This window comes from Nuphar pumila, chromosome 12 (genome assembly GCF_984573655.1).
Source record: "Nuphar pumila chromosome 12, dmNupPumi1.hap1.1, whole genome shotgun sequence".
Taxonomy (NCBI): domain Eukaryota; kingdom Viridiplantae; phylum Streptophyta; class Magnoliopsida; order Nymphaeales; family Nymphaeaceae; genus Nuphar; species Nuphar pumila.
Window position 1 is genome coordinate 19,598,398 of NC_143260.1, and position 27,152 is coordinate 19,625,549.

A 27,152-nucleotide genomic window follows, 5' to 3' on the forward strand; every position below is an offset into this window, starting at 1 on the left:
ATATATATATATATATATATAAGGTATGTAAAATCATACATATGTATATATAAGAATACATATGTACATTACATCAAATGTTTACATTCCATGAGTATATTGTTTACTTCTGTTAAAAGGATACTTGTATGAATGTTGAGCATGTGTTTCAAAAGTGAACCAAGAACATACTGAATGTGGGTGGTGATGTTCGATGTCATCCCGACAAAGAGTTTGACATAACAGGATGAGTATAAATGCAACCCTATGGGTTGATCTTGTGCACTTCTTGTGTGCCCGAGACAGTCACTCTATAAGCAAGTGAAATAAAGCATTAGTGGAGTAGACTCATTTAAGGTTTTATGCAGTTGTATTTATGCTCATATCTTTGATGCTTTGACGTTTTTTATGATGATACTAACAAGGTGTTTTCCTGAATTCAACTGTTATAGTTATTCAGATGATTAGATGATTATTTATTGTCTAGGATACTAGTTTATGCATGTATATGTATGCTTGTTGTGTATCCATACAATGTCAATGTAATTTCCTACTAAGACTTGAGGGGGAGTCTCACCCTCTAATCTTGCTATTTTACAGATATGGCAAAATGAACTGCGAAGCAGTTGCGGGATTGCTGCAGGGAGCCATGCAAACCATCCGATCTTTTTCAATACTATTGACATTGGTTATTTTTAATGTTTGCCACTTTAATTGTTTTACCATGAACAAATTAATTATTGAATAAATGATTTCAATACTATTGAAATTGGTTTTTATATTTTTGGTGTATGGCTTTCACATTGTTTTTATATAAAATGTCATTTTTAAATTTTTTTTCCAAAACTCACACCAGTAGAGTTGAAAAAGCAGTTAGAAGAACTTTTAGAGCAAGGTTTCATCAAAACAATGTTTCGTCGTGGGGTGCTCCTATTCTTTTTGTTAAGAAGAATGGTGGATCATTGCGATTGTGCATCGACTATAGGATGCTCAATCAAGTAACGATTAAGAATAAGTACTCATTACCGAGAATTAAGGATCTGTTCAATCAACTGAAGATGGCTAAGATGTTCTTGAAGATAGACTTGTGAACGAGATATCACCAATTGAGGATTAAGGAAGAGGATGTATTGAAGACAACATTTCGTACTCGATATGGGCATTACGAATTCTTAGTGATTCAATTTGACAAATGCTGCTGTAGTTTTTATGGATATGAAGAACCAAGTTTTCCATTAGTACTTGAATCAATTTGTGATTGTGTTCATACATGATATCTTGATATATTTAGAGAATACAAAGCAACATTGAGTTCATCTTCGTATTGTTTTGGAGATGTTATGAGAACATAGGCTTTATGTTAAGTTCTCGAAATGTGAGTTCTGGCTAGTTAGATTGATGATTTGGGCCACGTGATATTTGGCCATGGTATCGAAGTTGATCCAGTGAAGGTGAAAGTAGTGATGGCATATAAACTCATTGGAGTTTTAACCTGGGTTTTGAAACTCCAATGAAGGAAGGAGGATTAAGGTCCATGAATTTCTTGTATGTCACCGTCTGTGGTTGTGCTTGGGTCTGAGTCTGCATTGTCTCGGTGAGCATAGCGAGGGCTTCTAAGATGAATTCTCTTTGGCTCATCCAGTCTCCCGGATAACACATCTAATAAAGAAATAACCAAATGAATAAATTATAGTAAAGCCCCTTGTTATACTCGTAAGCACAATTAAACAACTAGTTGTCACGAGCGCAAACCAAATAATTCAATCACATCATAATTTACCAACTTTTACTCACTCTATAGAGTTAGGTAGTCGGCAAGATGCGAGACTTGAGTTTCTGGATCAGATCTTGGACCATTATGGGAACTCTTCTTTGATACCAAGATAGTGATGCACCCCAAACTGGTGAAAAATTGAGCCTTTTTTTTAAATAGAGCACACAACAAAAAAACAAACATTTATTTCTTTTTAAATATTTTCTAAAATCTTTTGCAAATATTTTCTAGCATAATGGAAAGAAAAATCGTTTTAACAAAATATTCATTCAATTGATATATACATTGATTGAATACAAAATTCAGGGGTGAACTTTCACTGAATCTCAATAAAATTACATCCAAGTACAATTCTGATGAAAACCCAAAACACAGAGCACTCTCAGGAAGAGAATGATACATGATCAAGCTCAAAAAATACTCCAATTAAGTGTATCCATTGTTGTCAAGCCTACCTATTCGTGGGTACTTGAAAAAAGAGAAATAAGCATGGGTGAGACAAACCACAATTCTTAACAAGAAATACGATCACCTACTATGCAATAGCGAACATGGGTAGGTCACCAATCCAAATTGGACTCCAATTAAGTCCAAGGCTAACAACGAGTCTCAAACCCCAACTCCCTGCAGGATTTGACACAACAAGACCTGTAACTTGAGAGGTCACTCAAACAACTGTGCATAACCTAAATGCATGCATATATATAATTTTTTATTTAAGTTCATCTTTTGTTCTCTACAAACGCACATCACAATTTACTTAAGTTATCACTTTCATTATTATCTCCATGAGGGCACCATTGTTTCGGGTCGCTATAGACTTGCTGATCTATATGGGGGTGTATATTTGATCATGAGTGATTTAAATATTTTATTTTAAACCCCATAAGAACTCGATTTGCCACCACCAAGGTATAGAATCTTTCGTTAAGGAGTTATCTTCCTTAAAAAATTCACAGTATACGTAGCTAGACATTCAACAACAAAAAGGAATTTGTGTCCCCTAAGCCATCGTGGTCAGGGATTGGTCCACCCTAGTGACCAAATTAGGGCCCATAATAGCAACATGCCACTGCCAGCTAATAATGTATTTGTCGACAACTCAACACAATCCTACAGGGTTGATGCAAGTTTGCTCTCAAAGTGAGTGAAGAGTCACTCAAGGTGACAAGTTACCCTATCTTTCAGGGCGTAAACAAGAATCAATATATCTTGTTGTGTTAAATTTTGATTTATTATCAAATTTTAAATTTTTTAATGTACCCTTTAGGTACTTATGACCTTGCTCAACAAGACACACTGAATTTCTGATTAAAGAGAAAATTCATTTCTTGAACTAGTGTAAACATCTTATTACACTCTCAACAAGCCTTTATTGTGCCTAACAATAAGTTCTTTGTAACGTCCTTAAAAAATCCAACCTTTTAAAAACTTTTCCAAACCTAAAATTTTAAGAAAAATTTAAAACTTTTTATTTGTTATAAAGTTTTGTATGATTTCTGAGAGTAATATGTTAACAAGTTCATTTATGGTGACATTCGAACTGATTCAAATATTGAACGACCCACCTAAGCACAAGCATGAGTGTATATTAGTCTCCGAGGATCAGATTCAATATGAAATCATCCATAAACACAACTCGATTGAGGTTATTATTCTAAGGATCCTCACATGTAGAAAAATGAGAAAAATAAAATTTCTTTAAGGTTTAAAACAATTAAGGAATTACGTAAAGATTTACATTTTAAAATTATATATACAACCATTGCATAAATGGAAAGACAAAATTCACAAATATTCTCATTCTAAAATATTACAAGTCTTTAAACATAAAGATCTAAAAATAACAAGGTTAAATCATTACAAGTTTATAACTATAAAAAATGTCTGGATCCCCTAAGGATCATAGTAGGTAAGAGTGGAACCTTCAGCCGTGCTGCAACCTGCACTTCGCCTCAGTCCTCTAGGAGATTATCAATCAACCACTTGCCCATAAAAAATTTAAAACAAAAACTTGAAGAATACATATCAAGTTTGTAATGGTACAATCAGAGTGTAATTCTCATCATTTATAAAATGAGTGTCAAGAGAATCCACATCCAAACATTCACATAACATCCATTCATATTTATAACCATTTATTCTATGACATTCATAATTGCGTAAATTGTATCCATAACGTTTAAAATTTGCATTCATTCCCATCCATGACATTAAATATTATATTCATTCATATCCATGATAGGTATTTGCATAAATGAATGACAATACACAATTCATATATATTTATAGAAACATAATTAGGCCAAATCTCATTTGACTGTGTCCAGCATGAAACACACACACATGCTTCTCAAACAATTTAGGACATCAGAGTGCTTCATAAACATAACATATGTTTCTAAAAGAACGCATATGACCAATAGGTTGAAATCTCATTCAACCATCTCAACGCATTTGATACGTACATGCTTTCAAGTGCAATAAGACATAACAATCTATGAAAATATAACATTTCACATTCTTTTTTCTCAAAAGAGTATACTCATGTCCAACTCATGACTATGATATGCATTATGTAAATTATCAATTCTCATGTTCATTCTCAAAATATTAATGCACTTTTGCATTAAGATATATAAGGAACATATCCTAGTTCGACCTTTCCTATGTGTCACACATACACACAAGCACCTCACTTGCATCAAACAAGTCCATGACTTGTATTAACAGGTCAATCACATGACTATAAACATGTCTTTTTCGTTCATATTTGAAATTCATATGCAATGACATATGCAAACCTTAATAGTCTCTGCATGTTCATATCTATATATTTATGCTTATGATAGCAGTGATTCTAAAAATCTAATTCATTATTTTTCTTGTTTATTCATACCCATCTGGTATAAAAGAGGGTATAGACATCAAGAAACAATCATATGAGTATTTATTATTTTATATATTTTATTTATCCTCCTATGGCTTAACTGATTCTTTTTCGAGCAATTCAACTCTACAATGCAACAGTTGAGAGAATGAACCCATGGTCCTAGGTCTTGGCCTATGCTAAACCAAAATCACTGACAAAAAATTAAGTATGCATCCCTAACTCTGTAGAGTTGTGGTACTACCACTTAAGACTCATTGGTACAACTTTTCCCTAACCTCCATAGGATGGAGACAAGTGGTGCCTTCAGCCTTCAAAAACTCAATATATCTCATGAGGCTTGTACCGCCCTTTCCTTTCCTAGGAGGACAAAGAGATCGGGACAGACCTAGCCATCTCATAAGATCAGGATAAAACTCAGTCATCTTTGAGAGCTCGACTTCATAGGCACCTCAAATGAACTCATGGTTCAGGGTTATCTTTATTATTAAGTCATAGGTCACATTCAAGTATCATTATCTCACAAGATAACCCTCTCGTGCCCTCATGAATGATATCAATAGTTTATGCCCTCATGCACGACTAAATAGTTCATGCCATATGCATGACTTAATCTTACATGCTATATGTCATCTTGTAACTATACTCTCATGCATACTATATGACATATTAATATTTGCTTTCATGCATAATCCTACCATGTCATGATTCATCTACACATGCTCTCATGCATGATCCATTTAGAACATACTTTTATGTATGATTCAAATACAGCATGCCTTATGCATGATTCTACCACATGTGTTTTTATGCATGAAACATGTTGTACATGATTTATTTTTTCATGCATAATACATGTCACATCATAATTCAATATACAAATAGGATATATGTTAAAACATATTCATGTTTAAACACATGATTCATTTATTTCAAAGCATACACTCACAACACATACTTTACATGCATGATATGCTTTACAAAATTATTATTTCATACAAGCATTCACAATAGTCATGTCAATTACATCAATCATGCAACATTCATTTTACAAAATGCATGTTAAAACATGTACCTACAACAAACACACTTCATATTTCACTATCTAAATTCATGACGAGCATGATCTCCTGAACCACAACAAGAAAAGTACTTATATTCTCATACATTCAAATCATGCTCAACATGATCTCAGAACTACATGTACAACAATCCTAGATATCTACAACTAAGTGACATGTATGAGCATGAAAGTGTTGTATACAATAAAATAAATTTATTGTGTGATGCATTTGCACCATATATTTATCATGGGTATTTACCCGATTTGCATTTTGCATTGTTTTCAATGCACATAGTTTTTCTAGCCGCAAGCAATACTTAATAATAAGTATCCTTTATTTTTTTTCGTACCTGCAAATTAGTTAGCACAGTGCAATATATATCTAAGCATTTATGATATTACAACTAAAACTGATAATTACATCTAAGCACATTCCATTTTGTAAACATAAATTATGCATACGCATGTGCGAAGACCGCACTAGTGATGTACGTGTTAACATGGTTAACTACACACATTCGTGCACTCTCAAGTGCATGTTTATGATACAAACTATGAAATCAAAAGTATATTTATAATGTGTATAAAACCTATTTCAAAATAAAGTTTCAAACATGCATATTCAACCTTGGAAAACCCTTTTAAAACCTTATTTGAAAACCACATTCAAAAACTATAATTTGGCCTCATAGGCATTTCACCAAGCACTTAGCATGCAGAGAAATTTCCATGACAATCAAATTTTAGAATTATACAATATGCTTAATAGTGTTAATACGCTACACTAATCATGCTAATAACAAAATTAACATATTTGCTAATTTATTTTATGCAAAACTATCAAATTAGGTATTTTTAAACCTAATTCACTGCATATAATACTACATTACGATATTTAAGCAAAGTATCATTAAGACACACTAGATTAATATTAAACAACAAAAATTTATATTCTACAAATTTAATTTAAGAATCCTACCTTTGTGATATGATGAGAAAGAGTAGCGGAACTCAAAAAACTAAGAAGTCCCGCGCAAACTGCAACAAATTTGCCGCGTAGGGAAAACACTGAATACTTGGTGTGTGGCACACAACACCAAGCAAACCACAGAAAATAGGGTTAGCTGGGAGTCCTCTCACTGTGGGAGAGTGCTACAGTGCTGCTCACATAACGATAAATTCATCAAAATATATTTCTGCAAATGAGCGACAAAAACTATAATATAAATTGATAACCCGATTGACAAAAGACCATAAAACACTATACTAAAAAGTCCAAAACAAGGTTGGACAGTTGTGTCAGGTGTCTCTACAGGTCTGCACACTGTTCAAAGCATAACCATATCATTTTCACGATGATCGATGCAGCCAATTTCAAGGAAAATATCAAATTTCCTTAAAAACTTGACCTGAAATGAAAATTTTAAAGGAAAAAGGTGGCTAAATGGAAGAGACCCATGATGTCATGGTTGACAGGAGTGTCGACATCAGCCTAGCATGATTCCCAATGCGGGGAATCATGCATGCAAAATGAGGAAATCCTAAATCAATAAAAATCAACAATTAAGGGCTCTGATTCAAACAAGGAAAACCACTATAACGATAATAATTATTTGATTAAAATATTTATGGTAACTTGTTTTATGACCAAAATACCCTTTTTAAGAAACTTTTCCAAAAACATCAAAAGTATCTAATTAGATTCAAATCACCTAAAAAACACTCAGATGAGTTTATGACTCACTAAAACCATTATTTTGCATGATAATTTAAATATTTAACAATATTTTGTCTGAAATAATTCTTGAAATAACTATTTTACTCCTATTAACCTAAAATGAGTAATTGAGCATGTACAATACCAATACTTGCAAATAAAAAGTAAAAATATATTTTTAATTCAATAGTAAAGTTGAATTTTTTATTTATTTAAAATCTAAAAAATTTATAGGTTTTACACTCTTGGGAAAATTATTTACCAAAGTCCACATTATGAGAAATAAAATTGGGAACATTTGAAAATCTCAAGTTTATGACCAAAATACCAAAGTCCACATTATAGGTTAAACAACTAGTTTTTTAGATTAACTAGTATTATTCTATTTTTTTCTTTATCTTCTATTTTTTTTAGGTTAAATTCTTCTTTCATGGTTCTAGAGCAACTAAAAATATAGTTTTTAGTTCTCTCACTTTTATTATATATTATTATTTTTTCAAGAAACCACATAAGGTTCATAAATATACATGTGACCTACTAAGGCCCACATAAACAAGGTTCCACCCAATTCACAAGCAACTAGCTCACTCACATTCTAAGAACTACATTTTTTTTTATGCATACACATATATATCTAAATATTGGTGAGTGTTAATTTCGTCTTCTCTTCTTCTTTTTCTAAAATCCTTAGGTTGCATACATTCTCATTTCAAGATTTACATAATATGCATATGAAATGGATTATTTCATACATATTTATTTCTCAAACTAAATATTATTTTTCTTTTCCTCATAAAATCTCATATTATCCAACACACACACACACACACACACACACACACACACACACACACATATATATATATATAACCAGAGTTCAAAACATGTTCATTGAATGTCAAACAAGATTTTTTTTTTCTTGATAGTATTTAGTAAGAGGACAAAACAAATTTTTTTTTGGACAAAACTAACATTCAATTTGAATAGGCTATTAAAATTTTTATTTTCTTATAAGGCACGTGAGCAGGGTTGCAAACAAATTATAACAAATTTTTTTATCTCCAATGCACATAAGTATGGGTTATATATATATATATATATATATATATATATATATATATATATATATATATATATATATGTGAACATGAGTATATATATATATATATGAACATGAGTATCCATTGAATAAGAATTCATACAATAGGTTATTCAAACAAATTTGGTATGCATATGAACTGGGTTGTTCACATTTGACAGCCACTAAAAAAAAAATGCATATGCAAGTGTTGATCATATTTGTGACAACATCTTATAAATATAAATCCATGAGAATTGCTATCATAAAATGATAACAATTCATAGAACACATATATGAACAAGTGTTATCCATACTATAACAACTCATATGAATAAAATTCAGGTGCATTGCTGTCATAATACGACAACAATTCACAAAAATAAGATTGCATATGAACATTGTGGTTCATATTATGACAACATCTTTAATTTAACATCCATGTTTATTGTTGTCATAATATGACAACAATCTAAATTCATAACTGAAAATTTCAAAAGCAAATGCACCCAAACAACACCTTGTATTATAGCTAAAAATATAATTTTCCTCCTCAAAAATACGTAAACCAAATAGTAAACTGTATTAAATATTGTTCCATACATAGGGAGTTGTATAGTGTGTTCTAATACAATTTTGTTTTTGAAACTATACAGGGCAACAGAGTAATATACGATAACAACCAACTTTTTTTTTTTGAAACAACCAGGGTAGCATTTTTATATGCATCAATAGAAAAAAAAATCGAAACTATGCAGGGCAACATAGGTATATATGGTAACATATTTTTTTTGAACCTATATAGGGCAGCATATGTATATACGATAACCGATTTTTTTTTAACTATACAGGGCAGCATATGCATATATGATAACATAATTTTTTTCACTAAAAAACATGACATGAATTAAAATCATAATAGGATTTTTTTTTTCAACTACGTAGATTCATAACCATAGAAAATAATTTTTTGATAATACATTAAGAAACTTAGATTCATAACCACAGAAAATATTTTTCTCATCATACATCAAGAAAACGCAGATTCAAGGCAACAATCATACATATTTCTTTTTATCTTTTTTTTTTAATTATCTTACAACAACAAAAATCATAGATTCAAGGTAATAACTTGTATATTTTTCTTTTAATCATGCAATAAAAAAACAAAAGCAAATTCAAGCCTATATATACTTTTTAATGGCTTAAATAAAACATACAATGCGCAAATGTGCATGATAGCAAACAAAACTCGGTTTTATCAAAAACTTGGTTTCTAAAATCAAACTCAAACCGAGTGGTTGGGTTTCTAAAATCGAAACCCAAACCGGTTTTAGAAAAAAAAAATCAAAACTCAAAACCGTTTTCTAAATCTACTCAAAGCCAGTTTCTAAAATCAAACACAAAATCGATTTCTAAAATCAAGATCGGTTTTCCAAAATCAAACTTATATTTTTTTTTTAAATAAAAAATGCTAAAACTGGTTTCTAGAAAAAATCAAAACTAAAAACCAGTTTCAAAAATCAAAACTCAAAAACTGATTTTCTAAAATCAACACTTCAAACTGAATTTTCTAAAATCAATACTCAAAACCAAATTTTCTAAAACTAACACTCAAAACCACTTTTTTTCTAAATGCAAGACTCAAAATCGTGCAACTCAGTTTCTAAAAAAATCAAACTCAAAACCAAGTAGGCTCATTTTAAAAAATCTACACACATATATTTTTTTCAAGTTACACAAAAGAGAAATATAAATTCAATACTCAACATTTTTTTCAAGAGAAACTAATAATGTAGGGCAATATATATACCTATATATATTGCATATTAACACTTTTTTTTTCAGATTATATCTAGACCCATATCATCACATCAAAAGCATCACCAAACACCAACTTAACAAGGGTTTGCAGCCACATAATTTTTTTTTAGACAAAACCTATCTCGAATGGGACCTAACGCATGCCACTATTGTAAGATCCACAAATTTTCTAAAATTTTAATCAAAATTTCCATGTTGCAAATTCAGTTTATGAAAATATTGATCAATTTGGTGAGTTAATATTTATCCTGGCTAATTAGGATTTATTAATAATTTTTAAATTAAATTTTAAGCATTTAATTATTAAGTATGATTAATTAGTATTTATTTTGTAATTAACCAATAGTTATTTATAAACTATGCCTAATTAATATTAAGTGGATAATTACACTTAAATTATTCATTAATTTATGAATTTAAGATAAGAAGAATTTGTTAAAGTATTAAAAAGGAATTTAATATGCTTTTTAGAGTTTGGATCTAGCTTGGATTTGGACTGGATCCAATTAGAAGATCTAAAGTAGAAATTTCATAATTTGGAGTTTCTAAATAATATAAGATCCAATGTGAAAATTTCATAATCTGGACTTTCTAAAAGTAATAACAAGAAAAATTGAAACTTATAAATAATATATTGTTTAAAAAAAGTAACTAGAGGTTCGACTTAGTTGGAATGAAACTAACTAAAACCCAACGGGGGGTGGGGGGGGGGAGATTTTGGCTTACTCTCTACCTTGGTGAGTGTGAAGGACAAGAGCCAATGAGATTCCATATGAATTTCAATAAAAAATCTCTATAATTCCTAGAAAAAACAAAAATGAAAAAGACTAAGTATGATAGCATTTGTGTAGCTTACCAAATTTGTGAAAGTCTTCACATGGCCAGAAGAAGTCAAGGGCCAAGATTTTAGGCTTAGGCCTGTTAGGTACTAGGCCGAAACCCAGCCCGTTATATACGTGTGTCGGGCCACGAGCTATCGAGTTGGTTCGATGGGCCTCAATTATTTATTAATGTTTCAATAATATAAAATTTTTTAAATTTAATTATTGCATAGTAACTTGCTAACCATTACTATTTACCTAATTAATTGTATTAATTTTATAATAACTAGAGCGTTAATTAATTAGGTACATGAAAAGTTGGGAACTTATCACGGGCCATGGGATGCTCTTCAAACTCGAGCTTGTTAAGAACCAGGCTAAAACCCAACCCATTGGTAAACGGGCTGAGCCACACTTAAAGCCTGGTGGGCCGAGCTCTAAACGGGCCCGCGGCCGATGCCCTCCCCTACTGAATAGGCTCGAACCTGCTATCAACCCAAAATCGTTTCATACATGACCCAAACAGTTCTATACAATAAGAGAGCTGACCTGAACCTGAATTCATCTTGGAAGCTGCACCAAAGCAATTCTAACTCAAACCCAATGTATATTGGTTATGAAAAATTTAAATATAATTATCATTGATCCAAAAAATTTCCTTCATGATAACAACTTTTCTAACTGTAGAAGGTTAAAAATCCTAATAAAATTTTACTCGCATTAAAATAAATGGACCCATTTCTACTCAGACTAATTAATCAACCCATACAAGTCTAATCTTCATAATATCTAGATCCAACCCGATCATGAATCAAATTGAGACCCATCCCATTTAGAACTGACCTAGTTTTTACCTAAACCTGTTAACCCATATGACTCAGTTTTTGGCCATACCCGAACCCGGACCCAGACCAGAATCAAACTGGGCAGGGATTGAGTCTATTTGTTAGTAGACTCAACTAAAAAACGGGTCTACTTAAGACCCCATCCGTGATTTGAGCCGATTTGCACCCGAACCTGTTAACCCATATGGGTCTTGAATTTTAGCTATAGTCAAACCCAAACTCAGACTACAATCAAATTGGGTTTGATTTGGGTCTAAGTTTTAGACCCGATTCATTGAGAGTCCAAAGAAGAACGGGTCTAAGTTTTAGAACGAGTTTGACAAGACCCGACCTGAACTGAACCCGACCCGGTTAGTGCTGGCTATAACAGGTCTTATTGGATATAAAACCAGTTCGAACCAGATCCGGTCTAGATCCGATCCATTGAGAGTGCAAAGAAGAAAGGGAAAAAAAAAAGAGATGCAAAAAGTATTGTAGAAAAACTCTCTCTCTCTCTCTCTCTCTCTTGATTGTGGCAGAAGGGAAGGAGGAATCGAGGGGCGATTCAAGGGAAAAACAAAGAATGGTGAGTTCCGATTCGAGTTTTCTTTTGGTATGAGTGTTCTCTTTCGTGTTTGGCCCCTTATATTTCGTGCGACAAGCAAACAGATTTCTCTTTTCAAAATTTTAGTCTTCTCGTCTATCCGCAATCTTGTTTATATTCCTCTTCATTATGTATTTGCAGTGCTCCATCCTCAAAATTAGGGTTCTTTTTTTCTAAAGTTCAAGATTAGGGTTTTCTCTTTTTCTACTTTTTTTGATCGAGTAATTTCCCTATCAAAAGATAAAAAGAGAGCTCACATTTGGGGTCTTCCCTCTTACCCAAGTGGGGGTTTCCCGATTTGAAGGCTATGGTACACGTCTTTGGTCGATGTGATTCTGCATCTTCTATTTCGAAAGAGTTGGTGGCAGGATTCTGTCATAGTGGTTCTCTGTTCTAGTTACTCTTGGTTAATTCTATGCTCTCCTTGTTTAATCATAATTGATGTCCGAAATTTTGGCTTAATTCAAAAGCTAAAGAGAAAAATTATCGGCAAGGTATAGATGCATTTGTTTTGCATATTGGAGATACGTTTTAGCAGTAAGCGCTAAGAGCTAAATATCAAAAAATGAACACCAGTATGGAGAAGTTTGTGTTTTGAGAGGCATCTATGTCATACTACCCAATTCTTAAACAACTTGGTCATTGAGCTTGATTTTTGGATAATCTGGAGATTTATTTCTTACTTTTTGTCTTCTTCTTCTTCTTCTTTCTTTGAAGTAATCATCAGAACGTCATTCTCTGTTTCTTGCCACTTTAGCGCCATCTTCACATCAATGGTCGTCCTGGGAAATTTTCAGATATGGGTGCGATATTTCCAACTATTGGTGGTGTTTGAACCTGTTGTGATGCAGTTGAGAACCTTGAGATTGTTTATCATAAATCTGGTTATGTGGGATTTATTTTTCTTTTTTAGATTTTACCTCTCGTCTTTCACAAGGAAAAATTTCTTGACATTTTCCCGATAGAACTCAGGTTTTTAGTTATTGTGGGTGTTGAGAAGGGGGGAGGCATAATGTGTTAGGTTATTTGTTAATGTCGAAGTTGTTACTGAAGTCTAAAAGTCAGAAGAAGCTTTCTTTTTTGGTGGAAATTAAGTCTTTGTATTTGGTTAATATGGTTCATAGTTGTTTCAGGTTTTCTGGCTCCATGAGTTGTTGGAGCTATCATGGCTCATAGGACGGGTAGGGGTAGGCTGTTTGACCTAATAGAAGCTTTCTATGATGATGTTGGTGATTTGAAAGAAAAGGTGATTGTGTCTAGGGTAAACTAGCCAAGCTTGAAATGTTGAAGCTTGTCTCATTCTTGTGGCAAGCCGAGTTTGAGCTCATAATGAGCCTGAGCTAAATGAGCCGATCTTGAGCTGGCTTGTGTTTATAAAAAAGTTACTTTGTTTATGATTACAAAAAAGTACATTGTTTTAGAGCTGAAAGCAATAAGATTTTATCTCTAAACATTTTGCTTGCAAACAAATACTTCGATCATTTGTTTTACACTATATAATATCATGTAAACTTAACGAGCTTATAAGAGACGAGCGAAACAGAACACCTATTGTTTATGTTCAGCTTGCTGAGCCTATTTTATGAGTTTGAATGAGCTCTTTACAAGCTGAACACAAGCAGCGCGGCTTGTTTCCTTAGTGTGTTGTAAAGGATGTTTAAAGGAGTAGGGATTATCTTTAAGTTAGGTCAAGGACTTCCACTTGGGTAAGTTGGTTGTGTTCTGTAACCAAGATGGAAATATCATAAGCTCCTGTTTGTGGGATTACAATGATCCAGATATTGTTACAAATTAATTGTGAAGCTTATGTGACTCAATGAATATTTTCTGAACACAGTGGAAGCCTTGGTGTGAGAAAAACTGAATCATCTTTCAGTATCAAAGTTGGCCCTTCAAACACCAAATTTTATTATTAGTGTTGCTTGAGGTTTCTCCACTGCCACTAGTATTTGAATAACCAATACTTTAATGGACAACCATATAGTCCACTCACAGAATCCAGTTTTCATGGGCCAAATAGAATAGGAGGTTATAAGGAAGAGGAAGTGAAAAAGAGATGACAAGGCTTCTCACTCATCAAAGAAACTAGGCATGAATGGGCAATTAGAAAGCATGAATTAGTTCACCATGGACATTTTCTCTCCAGTCCTTTCCCCATCCCTCTGGTAAAATTGATGGAGTTTGTTTTTGCATTATTTTCTTCTTGTAGAAACAGTAATCTGATGAAATTAGTTCACATGATTTCACTATTGATTATCATTATTTGTGCCTGATAAGTTGGAAAATTTGTGGACTAGATGCCACCTCTATTTTCTTGTGTACATTTGTGTCCTTAAGAAAGATTGTTTCTTCAGCGTGTTGCTAATATCTTTTGCTACCATGTCTATTTTATTGTTTTTCATTTTTGTCTGATATGCATTTATTTCATGAGGCAGGTTTTATTTTGTTAGACTAGATGTTATAGTACCATTTACTTTTAACTAATTATTTTTTTCCTATGTGGTTAACTTTTATCGATATTATGCAGGAGGGAAATCTGGAGTCCAAAATCGATTCTCTTTTAAATGTAGAAAAGCAGATGAGGCTTGCTGGTGATGTTGCTGGCACCAGGAAAGCAGTCATTGAAATTGTGCAACTTTGCTATGAAGCTCGTGCATGGAAAACTCTTAATGATCAAATTGTTCTTCTATCAAAAAGGAGGGGTCAACTTAAGCAGGTGTATTTGGTTCTTATTTTGATTTTTTTCATAATTTATGTGAATAGAATGTCAAAATATCCATTTTATAAACTTTTATCTTTGATGTTTAGTGGTTTTGTTACTTTTGTCGTGCCTTGGAGGATTCATTAAAAGGAAACTCTCATGATGGCATCTAATATTTCTTCTTCCCTGAAGCACAAATGTAAGTCTAGATTTTGTGAACACACATGCACCATCCACACACACTCATGCCCCTTTTTGGTTTTGAGCAGAGGTGGAATGGCAGGTACCTTATTCTAGTCTGAGGTGAGGGGAACTGATAAAAGGAAAAAAAGTGCTTGATGGTTTTTGCGGACCTGTCCATCAGATAACATCAAAGACGTAATGGTCATTACATCATGACTATAACAGAGTCTAATGATGGATTTAATTGTTCGGGTATCATATTGATGTGTTTGATCCGCTTATAGTTAAGTTTAGCAAGGTTTTTTGTTTGATAAATTTCTTGTTTTCTGTTTTTTTGTCTGATCTATGTGATTCTGTTATGACCAAGTGGAGTGCTTGTCAAAATTTTGGTGACATGGTCTGTTATGTTGTCTCATGCCGCAATTGTAACTCGATAACATATGCCACAAAGAAGTTCGTTTTATTACTGTTTTACCATTATATTGGTGTTCATATTTTATATATTGCTGATCTTTTCACGCCATCTGGGATCTCAATTTTATTGTATTAAATTCTTATACATTATCTGCTATGTATGTGTTGGTGCTTTTCATCAGCATCTCAACCTTGTCTGTGGTCTATTTGCTGGCTTGCAGGCAGTGACTGCAATGGTGCAGCAAGCAATGCAATATATAGATGAGACACCTGACCTTGAAACTCGTATTGAACTAATCAAGACGCTGAATAATGTCTCTGCTGGAAAGGTTTCCCCTTCTTGGGCCTGTCATATTTTACCTATTGTTTTATTACAGCATGTGCTTTTTATGACCATGAATTACTGCATTTATTAACAGATATATGTTGAAATCGAAAGGGCTAGGCTTATAAAGAAACTTGCTAAAATCAAAGAAGAACAGAGACTTATTGCAGAGGCGGCTGATTTGATGCAAGAAATTGCGGTAAGTAGAAACTTGAACATCATATTATTTGTGGAACTAATGGAAATATCTAATGTTGTTGTTAGCAAACTTGATGTATGTTCAAAAGAACTTTCCCCTTTTGATGTTCACCAAAAAGGAAAGAGTGTAATATTATATGTTCACCCTAGTATCAACACACTTCTGATACATTGCATTTTGTTCAAGATTACAGTTATCTTATCATTGACGTTGTTGGTACCACATTGTAGGTGGAGACATTTGGTGCTATGGCCAAAACAGAAAAAATAGCTTTCATACTTGAGCAAGTATTGAACCACCCTGGCTGTATATATTTATATTCATTATCAAGTTTTTTCTTTGTTGGCAGAGTAAGATCTATTTTTGAATGTCATTTCTCATCATGATAAGCTCTGCAGGTGCGCTTGTGTTTGGACCACAAAGATTATGTTCGTGCGCAAATTCTCTCCAGGAAAATTAGCCCTCGAGTATTTGATGCCGACACCTCAAAAGAGAAGAAAAAGCCAAAGGAAGGTGATAATGTTGTTGAGGAGGCTCCTGCAGATATTCCTTCTCTGTTAGAGTTGAAACAAATTTATTATGAACTAATGATTCGGTATGATGGATTTTGCTTATCATGCAAGCTTATTAACCTGTTGATTTTAATCAGAATATATTGCATGATGATCTTTGTAAGTGTCTTTCAATTACTTTTCTTATTTCTTATTGAATCTTTTTTTTCATGCCTCTGTTGTCTTAATTGTGTATAGCTGGTTGCACTTATCTTCATGTTATTAGCGTCAAGAAGGATGGTTTTGTGATTCAGTAGAGATTCTGCCTACACATTATTTACTTTTCTTATTGATCTCTCAAGATATCTGTGATTTTTGTTTGGGTAATTTATATTTTTCTGAATGTCAGGTTTGGTGCCTTTTCTACACTGGTTTCTTTTAGCGCTTTTCCTAACGGTCCTGCTTAGCAGCATTCGCTAGTTCCATTTATGGCCCTACTTTTATTTATTGTTCTTATCTGCATTTGCAAGCTTGTTTTTTGTTTTCATTCTCGTGACTGATTGAGAAAATAGTTTGTGCTAATTGAAATTTACTTTATGACATTTATTGACAATGATCATCTGAAATCTTTTTCAACTTCCCCCTTCAACCATATACTTGCTACATGTGCCTTGCCTTCTCCTTCCATCAGATATTTAGCCATCCTTTGCAGGATACCTTTTAACTATGCCATTGATTTCTAGCAGTATGGAGCTATTCTATTTTTTGTGATTCTGGTATATCTATTTCATTGTAACAGGTGTTGGTCATGCCATAAGTTTATGGTTATGGTAGAAACTTGTATTGGGCTAAATATATAAATTACATGTTTCATTTTCCATCATTTTGATTGTGTTGACCAGAGTGAATGGATTTTTTGTTGAGGTTTCTCCAAATTCTTTGATCGTGTTGAACTATTTTCAACAAATTAGTTCAATGATGTTCCTTTATGGAATCCTTAAATATTATAGCAACTTTTCTGCACCAATATCATATGATGCACCTTTGTGAACTTGTGAACCTTGAATTTTATCTCTAGGTTTGTCTATTTGACTGCAACTCAAATTTGAACTGATAGGGAAGACCTATAGGCAGGCTATTTAAGCTACCCTGTTCATGGACAACAGGTGGTCAACTATGTAACCACGACACGCCAAAACAGTCCGAGTACCCACGTCCCCGAACCCCAACTCTCTCTCTCTCTCTCTCTCTCTCTCTCTCTCTCTCTCTCTCTCTCTCTCTCTCTCTCTCTTTTCTTTTTTTGTTTGTCGGTGAAAGGCAAGGGAGGAAGAAGAAAAGGAGGAAGAAGAAGAAGAGAAAGAGGAAGAGCAGGAAGAATAGGAAAAAAGAGGAGAAGGAAGAAGAAGAAAAAAACAAAGAGGAAGAGGAGAAGGAAGAAGAAGACGAAAGAGGAAGAGGAGAAATAAAAAGTAGAGGAGAGAGAGAGAGGTGGTGGGGTTGGATCTTCACATGGCCCCTCTGTCTTCTCGTCCTCCTTTCTGGATATATATATATATATATATATATATATAGAGAGAGAGAGAGGAAAAGCCTTTAACCTTAATATAAAACGGGCTGGGTTCATGGATCTGCATTAGATCCAGACCCAATTCCTTTTATATTTATATTGAGAGAGAGACGGTGGGAAAGGCCCCTTTTATATTGAACCTTAATATAAAAGGAGCTGGGTTATCTACATATGATCCAGACTCTGTTCCTTTTATATTAAGGTTCAACCAATGATGTGAAAAGCGTTATGGCATAGTGTAGCGCTTCACCAAAAACTGAAGCGAGGCATAAGCCTCAATTTTTTTTTCTTTAACTTTAAAAAACCTTTAAAAATATCTACAAATATAAATAAATAATAGAAATGCTTTATTGATAAAGTAACAATCAATAAGAAACAAAAAATTGCAAATAAATAGCAAAATTAACATTTTTTCTTCTCCTACAAAAAATTGCAAATATAAATATTTTTCTTTCTTTCTTTCTTTCTTTTTCCTTCTTTCTTTCTTCTGTTCTTCCTTTCTTTCTTTTTGTTTCTTTCTTCCTTACTTCCTTCCTTTTCTTTCCATCCTTCCTTCCATTTCTTTCCTTTCTTTCTTTCCTTTCTTTCCTTCCTTCTTTTCATTTCTTTCTTTCTTTTCTTTCTTTCTTTTTTTCTTTGTTGCGCTGGCCAAGCCTCAAGGTGAGGTGCGCTATTTGCACCTTGAGGTGCGTTTTTGATAACTTTGGGTTCAACCATTCAAGTAAGCACCCTCAAAACATTTAATATATATAGCGAACCCAAACTCTCTCTCTCTCTCCCTCTCTCGGGTTCAACCATTCAAGTAAGGACCCTCAAAACATTGAATATATATAACGGACCCAAACTCTCTTTCTCTTTCTCTCTCTCTCTCTCTATATATATATATATATCCATACCCTCATTTTTTAAATTGCCGTGTCATATATATATATATATATATATATATATATATATTTGCTAGTTGTGGTCTTGTTCTGATTTTTCCTAGTGGGTAGACCGTGTTGTTGGTTTGATATTTGAGCCTGAGAAGAAATATCCAAATGGGAGAATCATTACCTTTGAATAGCATCCAAGCTGTGCTCCTGTAATTGCATTGGTTATAGATGCTAAACAAGCCGAGCTTGAAGTGTTCAAGCTTGGCTCATTTTTGTGGCGAGCTAAGCCGAGTTCGAGCTCATAATGAGCCTGAGTTAAACAAGCCGAGTTTGAGCTGGCTTGTTTATAGAAAAAATACATTGGTTTAGAGTTGGAAGAAACATGATTACAAAAAAATAAAATACATGTAAAATATATCTAAAATATATTTTTTAATACCTACCGAGCTTATACTAGCCGAGCCGAGTACCTATTGTTCATATTCAGCTTGTTGAGCCTATTTTATGAGTTCAAACAAACTCTTTACAAGCGGCTTGTTCCCTGGCCTCTTTATGGACCTTGTCTAACTTTAGTGTTTTTTTCCTAATTGCAAGAGAAGTCCAAAATATGGTTAGTGAAGTGATAACAAAAAAAAGGAGAAATCATGCGCTAAGGCATCATCAGTGCGTGATTGAATGAGCTAGCTGCATGGTAAAGTCAATAACTCGTACAATCCTAATTGTAAGGTCTTGGTTTTGAATAGCATAGGGCTACTTCCCAGCTTGCCCATCAAAGGGAAAGCAAAAAGCATCATCAGTGTTGGATCATCGTACATGTGCAAAACATCGACTAATAATGGCAGAGGAGTCCTGACTGTTGGAATTGATCTTGTGACAGTGTCGAAGCTTGATGATCAACAAGGAAAGGAAGATCTTCCTTCCTTTTAACTGTCATTTTGAATATAAATCCACAATTTTTCATAGATTTGCATCTACTTGTATGTCATTCATTGGAAAGTGCATGGTCTGGAGTGCTTTGTCAGAAGTTGAAGAGAATAAATGGTTGGACTTGGATGCTATGTCACAGGGATTCGGCTTGCAGGGTGCCTCACCCGCGTCGATGCGACGCGATGCGGGTGCGGTCAACCCAACCCTGGGTGCGGTCAACACACCCAGGGACATTTTGGTCCATTTTTTCGGATTAAAAAAAAAATTTTTTGCCAAGAAATTTTTTTTTAATATATGTCACAGGGATTCTCCAACTAGGTGCCGCACCCGATGCGGTCAACCTGACCCTGGGTGCAGTCAACGCACACAGGGTCATTTATGTCCAACTTTTGGACTTTATATATATATATATATATATATATATATATATATATATATATATATATATATATATATATATATATATATATATATATATATATATTGCCGCACCCCCGCACCCCCGCACCCGGGTTTTTTGGAAGTGCCGCATCCCCGCACCCGCACCCATGTGACATAGCTTGGATGTTATTCTAGATGCAGTGCCATGTTTCAGGTTCTTTGGTTGTACCGCATGTTCATTTCCACAAGCTTCAGTGTTTTTTCTTTGGCATCTTTAGTAATTTATCAATGCAGATTAATACTTTATAAATAAAGCAATAATGGTTAAGCTGTTTTTCAACATGGATGGGGTATCAGTATTTTCTTATGGCACTTGTAAGTGTGGTTGTAAGCAGATCACGTGGATTCAGGATCTTAGACATAGATTAGGAAGAATTTTGACAAATATAAGGAAATGACAGTGAACCTAGATATTTCCCCTGAGTGGTCATTAACCAAACATGAGATCGTTTTATTAGTTCTTATTATTTTGAGTTATGTTTAATTCATTTGTAACAGTGGAATAACTTGTTTTCCTTTTTTTGTTCTCTTGCTAGGTATCATTCCCATCACAATAACTACCTAGAAAATTGCCGTAGTTACAAGGCAATTTATGAAATTCCTTCTGTCAAAGAAGACCCAATGCAGTGGATCCCGGTAAGTGCTACTGTTTACAGCTCTCTTGCAGTTATTTCTCTACTTCATCAACTTATGTTCCTTTTACAATGGTAGATCCTGAGGAAAATTTGCTGGTATCTGGTTTTATCACCACATGATCCAATGCAATCTAGTCTTCTCAACTCTACTCTGGAAGATAGAAATCTTGCCGAAATCCCTCATTTCGGGTAGAGGTCTTCTCTGATTGTTTTGAACTCATCATCTTGTTGCATTTGATCACTAACTAATTCATTTACTACTATTGGATTGGTGCATGACAAGTTTGCTGCTAAAGCAACTAGTGACAATGGAAGTCATCCGGTGGACTACTCTATGGGAAAAATATGAGGAGGAGTTTGAGCATGAGAGAGAGATGCTAGGCGGGTATTTGGGTGAGAAGGCAGCTGAAGATCTTAGACAACGGATTATTGAACATGTCAGTGTTCTGATGGAACCTTTTACTAGTTTATACTTCTGCCTATGTCTATGCTCTGAAATATGGTTTACTTTGCAGAACATTTTGGTGGTCTCAAAATACTATTCGAGGATCACCCTGAAGAGGCTCGCGGAGCTGTTGTGCCTCAGTTCACAGGTTTGTGAAGTGTGGGTAGTGTCTTCATTTTCTGCTTTTCATCTTGAAACTTCCTGAGAGAATAGTCCCAGCAGCCCCAAAACCAGGACCATCTGATTTATCTAATCTAAATTTAATATGTTGAAGTGAGAGAAGAAAGCTGCTGCTGCTGCTTGGGGAATAGCTGGTTCATTTTCATTAGTGACAAACACAAACACCTCTGGACTGGGTTCAGAAAAGTGCAAACTGATGAATTCGGTAGTCATGGCAAGTTCATTGAGGAACGAACTGTGAATCAAACCCCACTATTTGTCTGTGGAAGATAGTTAGAGGGCATGCGATAGATTGATGATTGTGGCCATGAATTTGCTGTTTATTTCATGATCACTTCTCAAATTTTATAGATTCTACACCATTTCTCTCTAAGAGGTTTGCTCCTACTACTGTCTCTTTGCATTACACTTTTAAAGAACAATGTGGCATTTGGCTGACCGGCTTGCCTGCCATGATGGGAGCCTGTCTCTGAAGTTGGACCATGTCTTGTACTTCTGATGGTTATAGACCTGACATTAAGACTGTTGACTAGCTTGGATGCTTAGCACAGATTCTTCTCAAAGCACATACGTGATCCTTTTCTCATACTGACTTCTCCAGTTCCATGCTGCATCTAAACCTCTTTCAAGTCTCCATGAAACAATGGGCTTGATCGCATACATCATATTCATTTTATTCATGCGACACTAATGCATTATTAGCTTCAACTTTCTATTTCAGGAAACGGAGAAATGCTTGTCTGAAATGGTTGTCTCAAAGTCCCTTATTGCCAAGATCGATAGACCATCTGGGATAGTTTGCTTCCAAACTGCAAAGGACAGCAGTGATATTCTTAACTCATGGGCCACAAACTTAGAGAAGCTTCTCGATCTTGTTGAGAAAAGCTGCCATCAAATCCACAAGGAGACAATGGTTCACAAAGCAGCACTTAAAGTTCAATAGGCATGCCTGATCAATCGTAGAGATTCTAAATTGTAATGTGTTAGCGAGGTTATAATCCCACCGTTGCTTTCTTGTTCTCAACCAGGTCATGTAATCTCTCCTACTCAAAGAAAAGTTAGATCAGGCACTTTATATTTCTTGATTGTCTTTTTATTTACAGGCTCATGTGGGTATCCTGTGCTTGCATATTTATGCATCCAATTAACTTTTTTTTGTGGTATAATTTACATTGGGAAAGAAAACGGGCGGGTCTTTGACATTGATTTAAGTTGGGCATGTTTTAGTATTTATCTTGAAGTTAAATGGAACCTGTTCAGTTTTATGCACCTATATGGTGATGACTGATACAAATTGAAGTGGATGGACTTGCCTACGAACATGGCCACTATAAAGTTGTTTGGAGCCTGACCAATTCTGGGTATTCTGTTTCATGTTTCTGAATCATCATCTGGATATTGTTCGTATTCTGATTATGGCCACAAATACGAACTCAATCAAGTTTATTAACTTCTTAGAAGTTAGTGCACATGCCATTTGTGTAGACCATTATGAATTTGAATATGCATGAATCATCATCCATCACACATTGACATTATTAATAAAAAATAAACTATATGCAATACAATCACCCTAATCTAAGTAGAAAATTAAATTCTTATTCTAAATTTATAATTTTGAAATTAGAGTCCTAAACCAACTGAAACTTCTGACTAGAGTCCTAAAATTTGAAACTCTAAAATTTGGGTTTTGAAAGATAAATGAAGAGGTTTTAAAAGATCTTTAGTGAAAATAAATAAAAAGACGAAATTAGGGTTAGTCTTAATAAACTAAAACTCTGAAATAGAGTCCTAAAATTTTGAAACTCTTAGAATTGGATTTGTTTTCAAAAAATAAGTAAAATACGAGTAAAAAAATGAAATCAGAGTAGAGTTTTGAACCGACAGAAACTCTGGGGCAGAGTCCTAAAATTTTGAAACTCTACAATAAAGTCTTAAAATTTTAAAATTTGATTTTTTGAAGAATAAATGAAGAAGTTTTTAAAATATTTTCTCAAAAATAAAGTCAGAGTTAGAGTCCTAATCTAATTGAAACTCTGAAACAGAGTCATGATCCAACTAAAATTTTAAAATTTTGACTTCTTTTGAAGAGTTTTGAAAGATTTTCTTAAAAACAGGTAAGAATAGAGATAAAAGATAGAGTCCTAATCCGATTGAAACTCTGTGATAAAGTCCTAGTCTGACTGAAACTCTAAAATTTTGGTTTCTTTTGAAAGATTTTAAAAGATTTTCTTGAAAAAATGTAAAAATAAAAATGAAAGATAGAGTCTTAATCCTACTGAAACTCTGAGATAGAGTCCTAGTCTAACTGAAACTCTAAAATTTAAGCCAAAATGAAAGAAATGGACAAGGGGTAAGGCTTCTTCTAGTTTAAAACCAAAATAGAATTTTGAAAAGGTTCAAAAAGGTGAAAAGACAGAGTCCAAATCCGACTATGACTCTAAAATTTGAGAAATTTGGATGAAAGAAGGGATGCAAAAGTGACACCACCTAGATGGGTCTCATCTAAGAATTAAGATCAGTTAAAAATTGAGTTTAAGATGAATCCATATCGCTTTCTAAAGAAAATATTTTAAAATAAAGAAATATAAGATCTCGGGGTTGACAAATATCGATCTAAAACCAAGGTTTTTGAAGGTGATTTTGAAAGAAAAGTTTTAAAACTCGAATCTGGATTAAAGATTTTAAAAAACAAGAGTGCTAGATCTAAAAATACAATGCAATGCAATGAAATAACATGAAATGACATGCACTGATGTGCGATGACATGCAAAATGCAAAATGCTGGATAAGGGATTTGAAGTCCTAGGCCCCTGAGAGAAAAAAGAAAAAACTGGACATTCTTGTTCAGGGATGAAAATTGATAACTAAAATAGAGATTGAATTTGGAAATATTTGAATTTGGGGCAAAATTCGGGCTCTGAATTGCTTTGGCTCAAATGTCGACCAACTAGTTCCTTGAAGGATTTAGAGAGCGGGTCTTAGTGGTAAGAGGAAAGGGTTTGTGAGCGAAGGTGGAAAATTTGGGGTGTTTACAGACTCCTTTTTTTAATAGGAGATTGATGTCTCCATACTCTAATAAATATTGTGTCTTACCCTAAGAAGGAGTATAAAAATCAAAATAGGCAGCATTGGGCTATGTAGCTAAGAGGAAAACTCAAGTTTTCCCTATTCATTGTGCTTCTAAACTAAAAGTGAACATAAGAACTTGATCATGATTATCTTTTGACAGTGGTTTCAGTTAAAGTAAGTTGATCTAGCCTTGTGCTATATTTGTTTATCTATTTTTTGTGCCTTCATGGGTGAAAAGTATGTTTTTTCTCTTTCTCTTTTAATGCTAAATATTCATTATAATACTTATTCAAATGTGTGCTTCAATCCTATATCTAAATTTAGGTTCGATCATGACTTGAAATTGGGTAACGCCTAATATGGTTAGCTTACAAAAGCCATAACTTTGTAACCATATATCAGAGTTTCAAAATTTTTTATAAGTTGAAAAACTTGTACAATTCTCTAAATTCTGCCTTTTAACACTGAAAGAAAGTTCTTCTTTTTCTCTGTTTAAGATTTCACTATAATTAAATGGTTTGAATTTTGGTAGCTAGGTTCAGTTGCCTATTTAAATATGTTTGATCTTATTTGTCATCTTAACTAGAATAATGTTGATGATTATTCAATGATTTGATTTAATGATTAAGATAATAATTACATGTTTATTTTTTTATAATAAATCATAGATGATATGAAATTAGATCCATTTAGATATGCTGAAATGTTTTAATCATTTATAGTTGGTGTCAGTATATTAGTTTAAAATAATGATTTTAGCATAGAGATTTTACTTATGTATCGAATTTGATATGTTATATGGATGATGTAAAAGTGTATAAATTCTCTTATAAATATAATTGTTTCTCATAATAAAAATATATTTTATTTCAAAGTCACATAAAACCATGTCAGCCTCCTTTTTCTTTTTTTTAACCTTCACTTAAATGTATGTTCACAGATATATTTTTGCGGTATTCATGAAACACACAAAAATAAGTTTTGTGAACCACCTTATGATCATAACTTTACAAATACCTTAGTAAAATTGAATATATTGGTACCTATAAAATATGGTTTTCATGAGAAAAATACTTATTTTGTGTTGCAAAAATAAGAAATTTTGAGATGTGACATATTTGTGTTTCTTTAAACAATTGGATATGTGATCTTCTTATAAAATATGTGGATTTTTATACGAGCATAGTAAAAAAATGAAGCTAGGGTTTCACAAAAACTAGGGTTTTTTGTAGTCTCCTATAAATGAAAAATTATGACCATTTTTTTAAGTTCACGCAACAACGGTAAAAAGATCAACGATACTTCATCGATAAAAAATTATCGATGATGAGTTTTTCCAGTATGCACATCTTATGGTATGGGTGGGATAAAAAATAATATTTTTGTAAGTTTTTTGTGAGAGCTACAATTGATAATCTAAGAACCCGTTTTCATCAAGATACAGTCATATGCAACATTCTTGAGGCCAGAGAGATAGAGGTACCTCTACACATACTCCATTTTGTCCCTATCAAAAAGGTAGTGAGTGAATTCATTTTATGAAATAATGGAATGAATGCAATATATTATCATTCGTTCGTTTTATGAAAGAATGTCATGAATGCAATGTATGGGCAGCTTTATTTTGTGAAAAAATAGAATGAGTACAATGTATGAGCAACTTAATTTTGTGAAAGAATAAAATGAATGCATTGTATAAACAACTTCATTTTGTGAAAAGATGAAATGAATGCAATGTTTGAGTGCCTTTATTTTATGAAAGAATAGAATGAATGCAAACAAGTTCATATATTTTATAAGAAGATGAAGAAGAATGCATATATTTTATGAGGAAGACCTCACAAAGTCTACATAAAATATAGGAAAAAATAATCAATATTTATGAGGTTGAAGAAATTTACATAAGTTTTATGTGAACCCCGCATCCCCACATATATTTTATGTGGGTTTCCTCATCCTTGCAAATACTGATAATTTTTTGCCTATATTTTATGTGAGCTTCATGCCGCAAAAAAAATCATGTGAATCTACCTTTTAGTCATAGAGTCTGATAAAACTTCATTCAATTCATTCAAACTAAACATGGTCATACATATATTTATTGTATTCATTCCATTCATTTA

General features: G+C 33.3%; 1 protein-coding gene across 2 annotated transcripts; it reads left to right on the forward strand.

Moving 5' to 3' along the window:
• Positions 1-12,473: 12,473 nt before the first annotated feature.
• Positions 12,474-23,275, forward strand: LOC149820215 (26S proteasome non-ATPase regulatory subunit 12 homolog A-like). 2 transcript variants are annotated; one of them, XM_089982909.1, is made up of 11 exons: positions 12,474-12,556; positions 15,102-15,290; positions 16,094-16,201; positions 16,292-16,396; positions 16,627-16,683; positions 16,795-16,991; positions 21,234-21,333; positions 21,409-21,521; positions 21,616-21,769; positions 21,848-21,925; positions 22,679-23,275. In XM_089982909.1, exons 1-11 carry the CDS (start codon positions 12,554-12,556, stop codon positions 22,898-22,900), a joined length of 1,326 nt encoding a protein of 441 aa, XP_089839035.1. In that variant the 5' UTR covers positions 12,474-12,553; the 3' UTR covers positions 22,901-23,275. The 2 variants fall into 2 exon arrangements, with proteins under 2 accessions (XP_089839035.1, XP_089839034.1); XM_089982908.1 differs by lacking the exon at positions 12,474-12,556 and having other exon boundaries at positions 15,014-15,290.
• Positions 23,276-27,152: the final 3,877 nt, after the last annotated feature.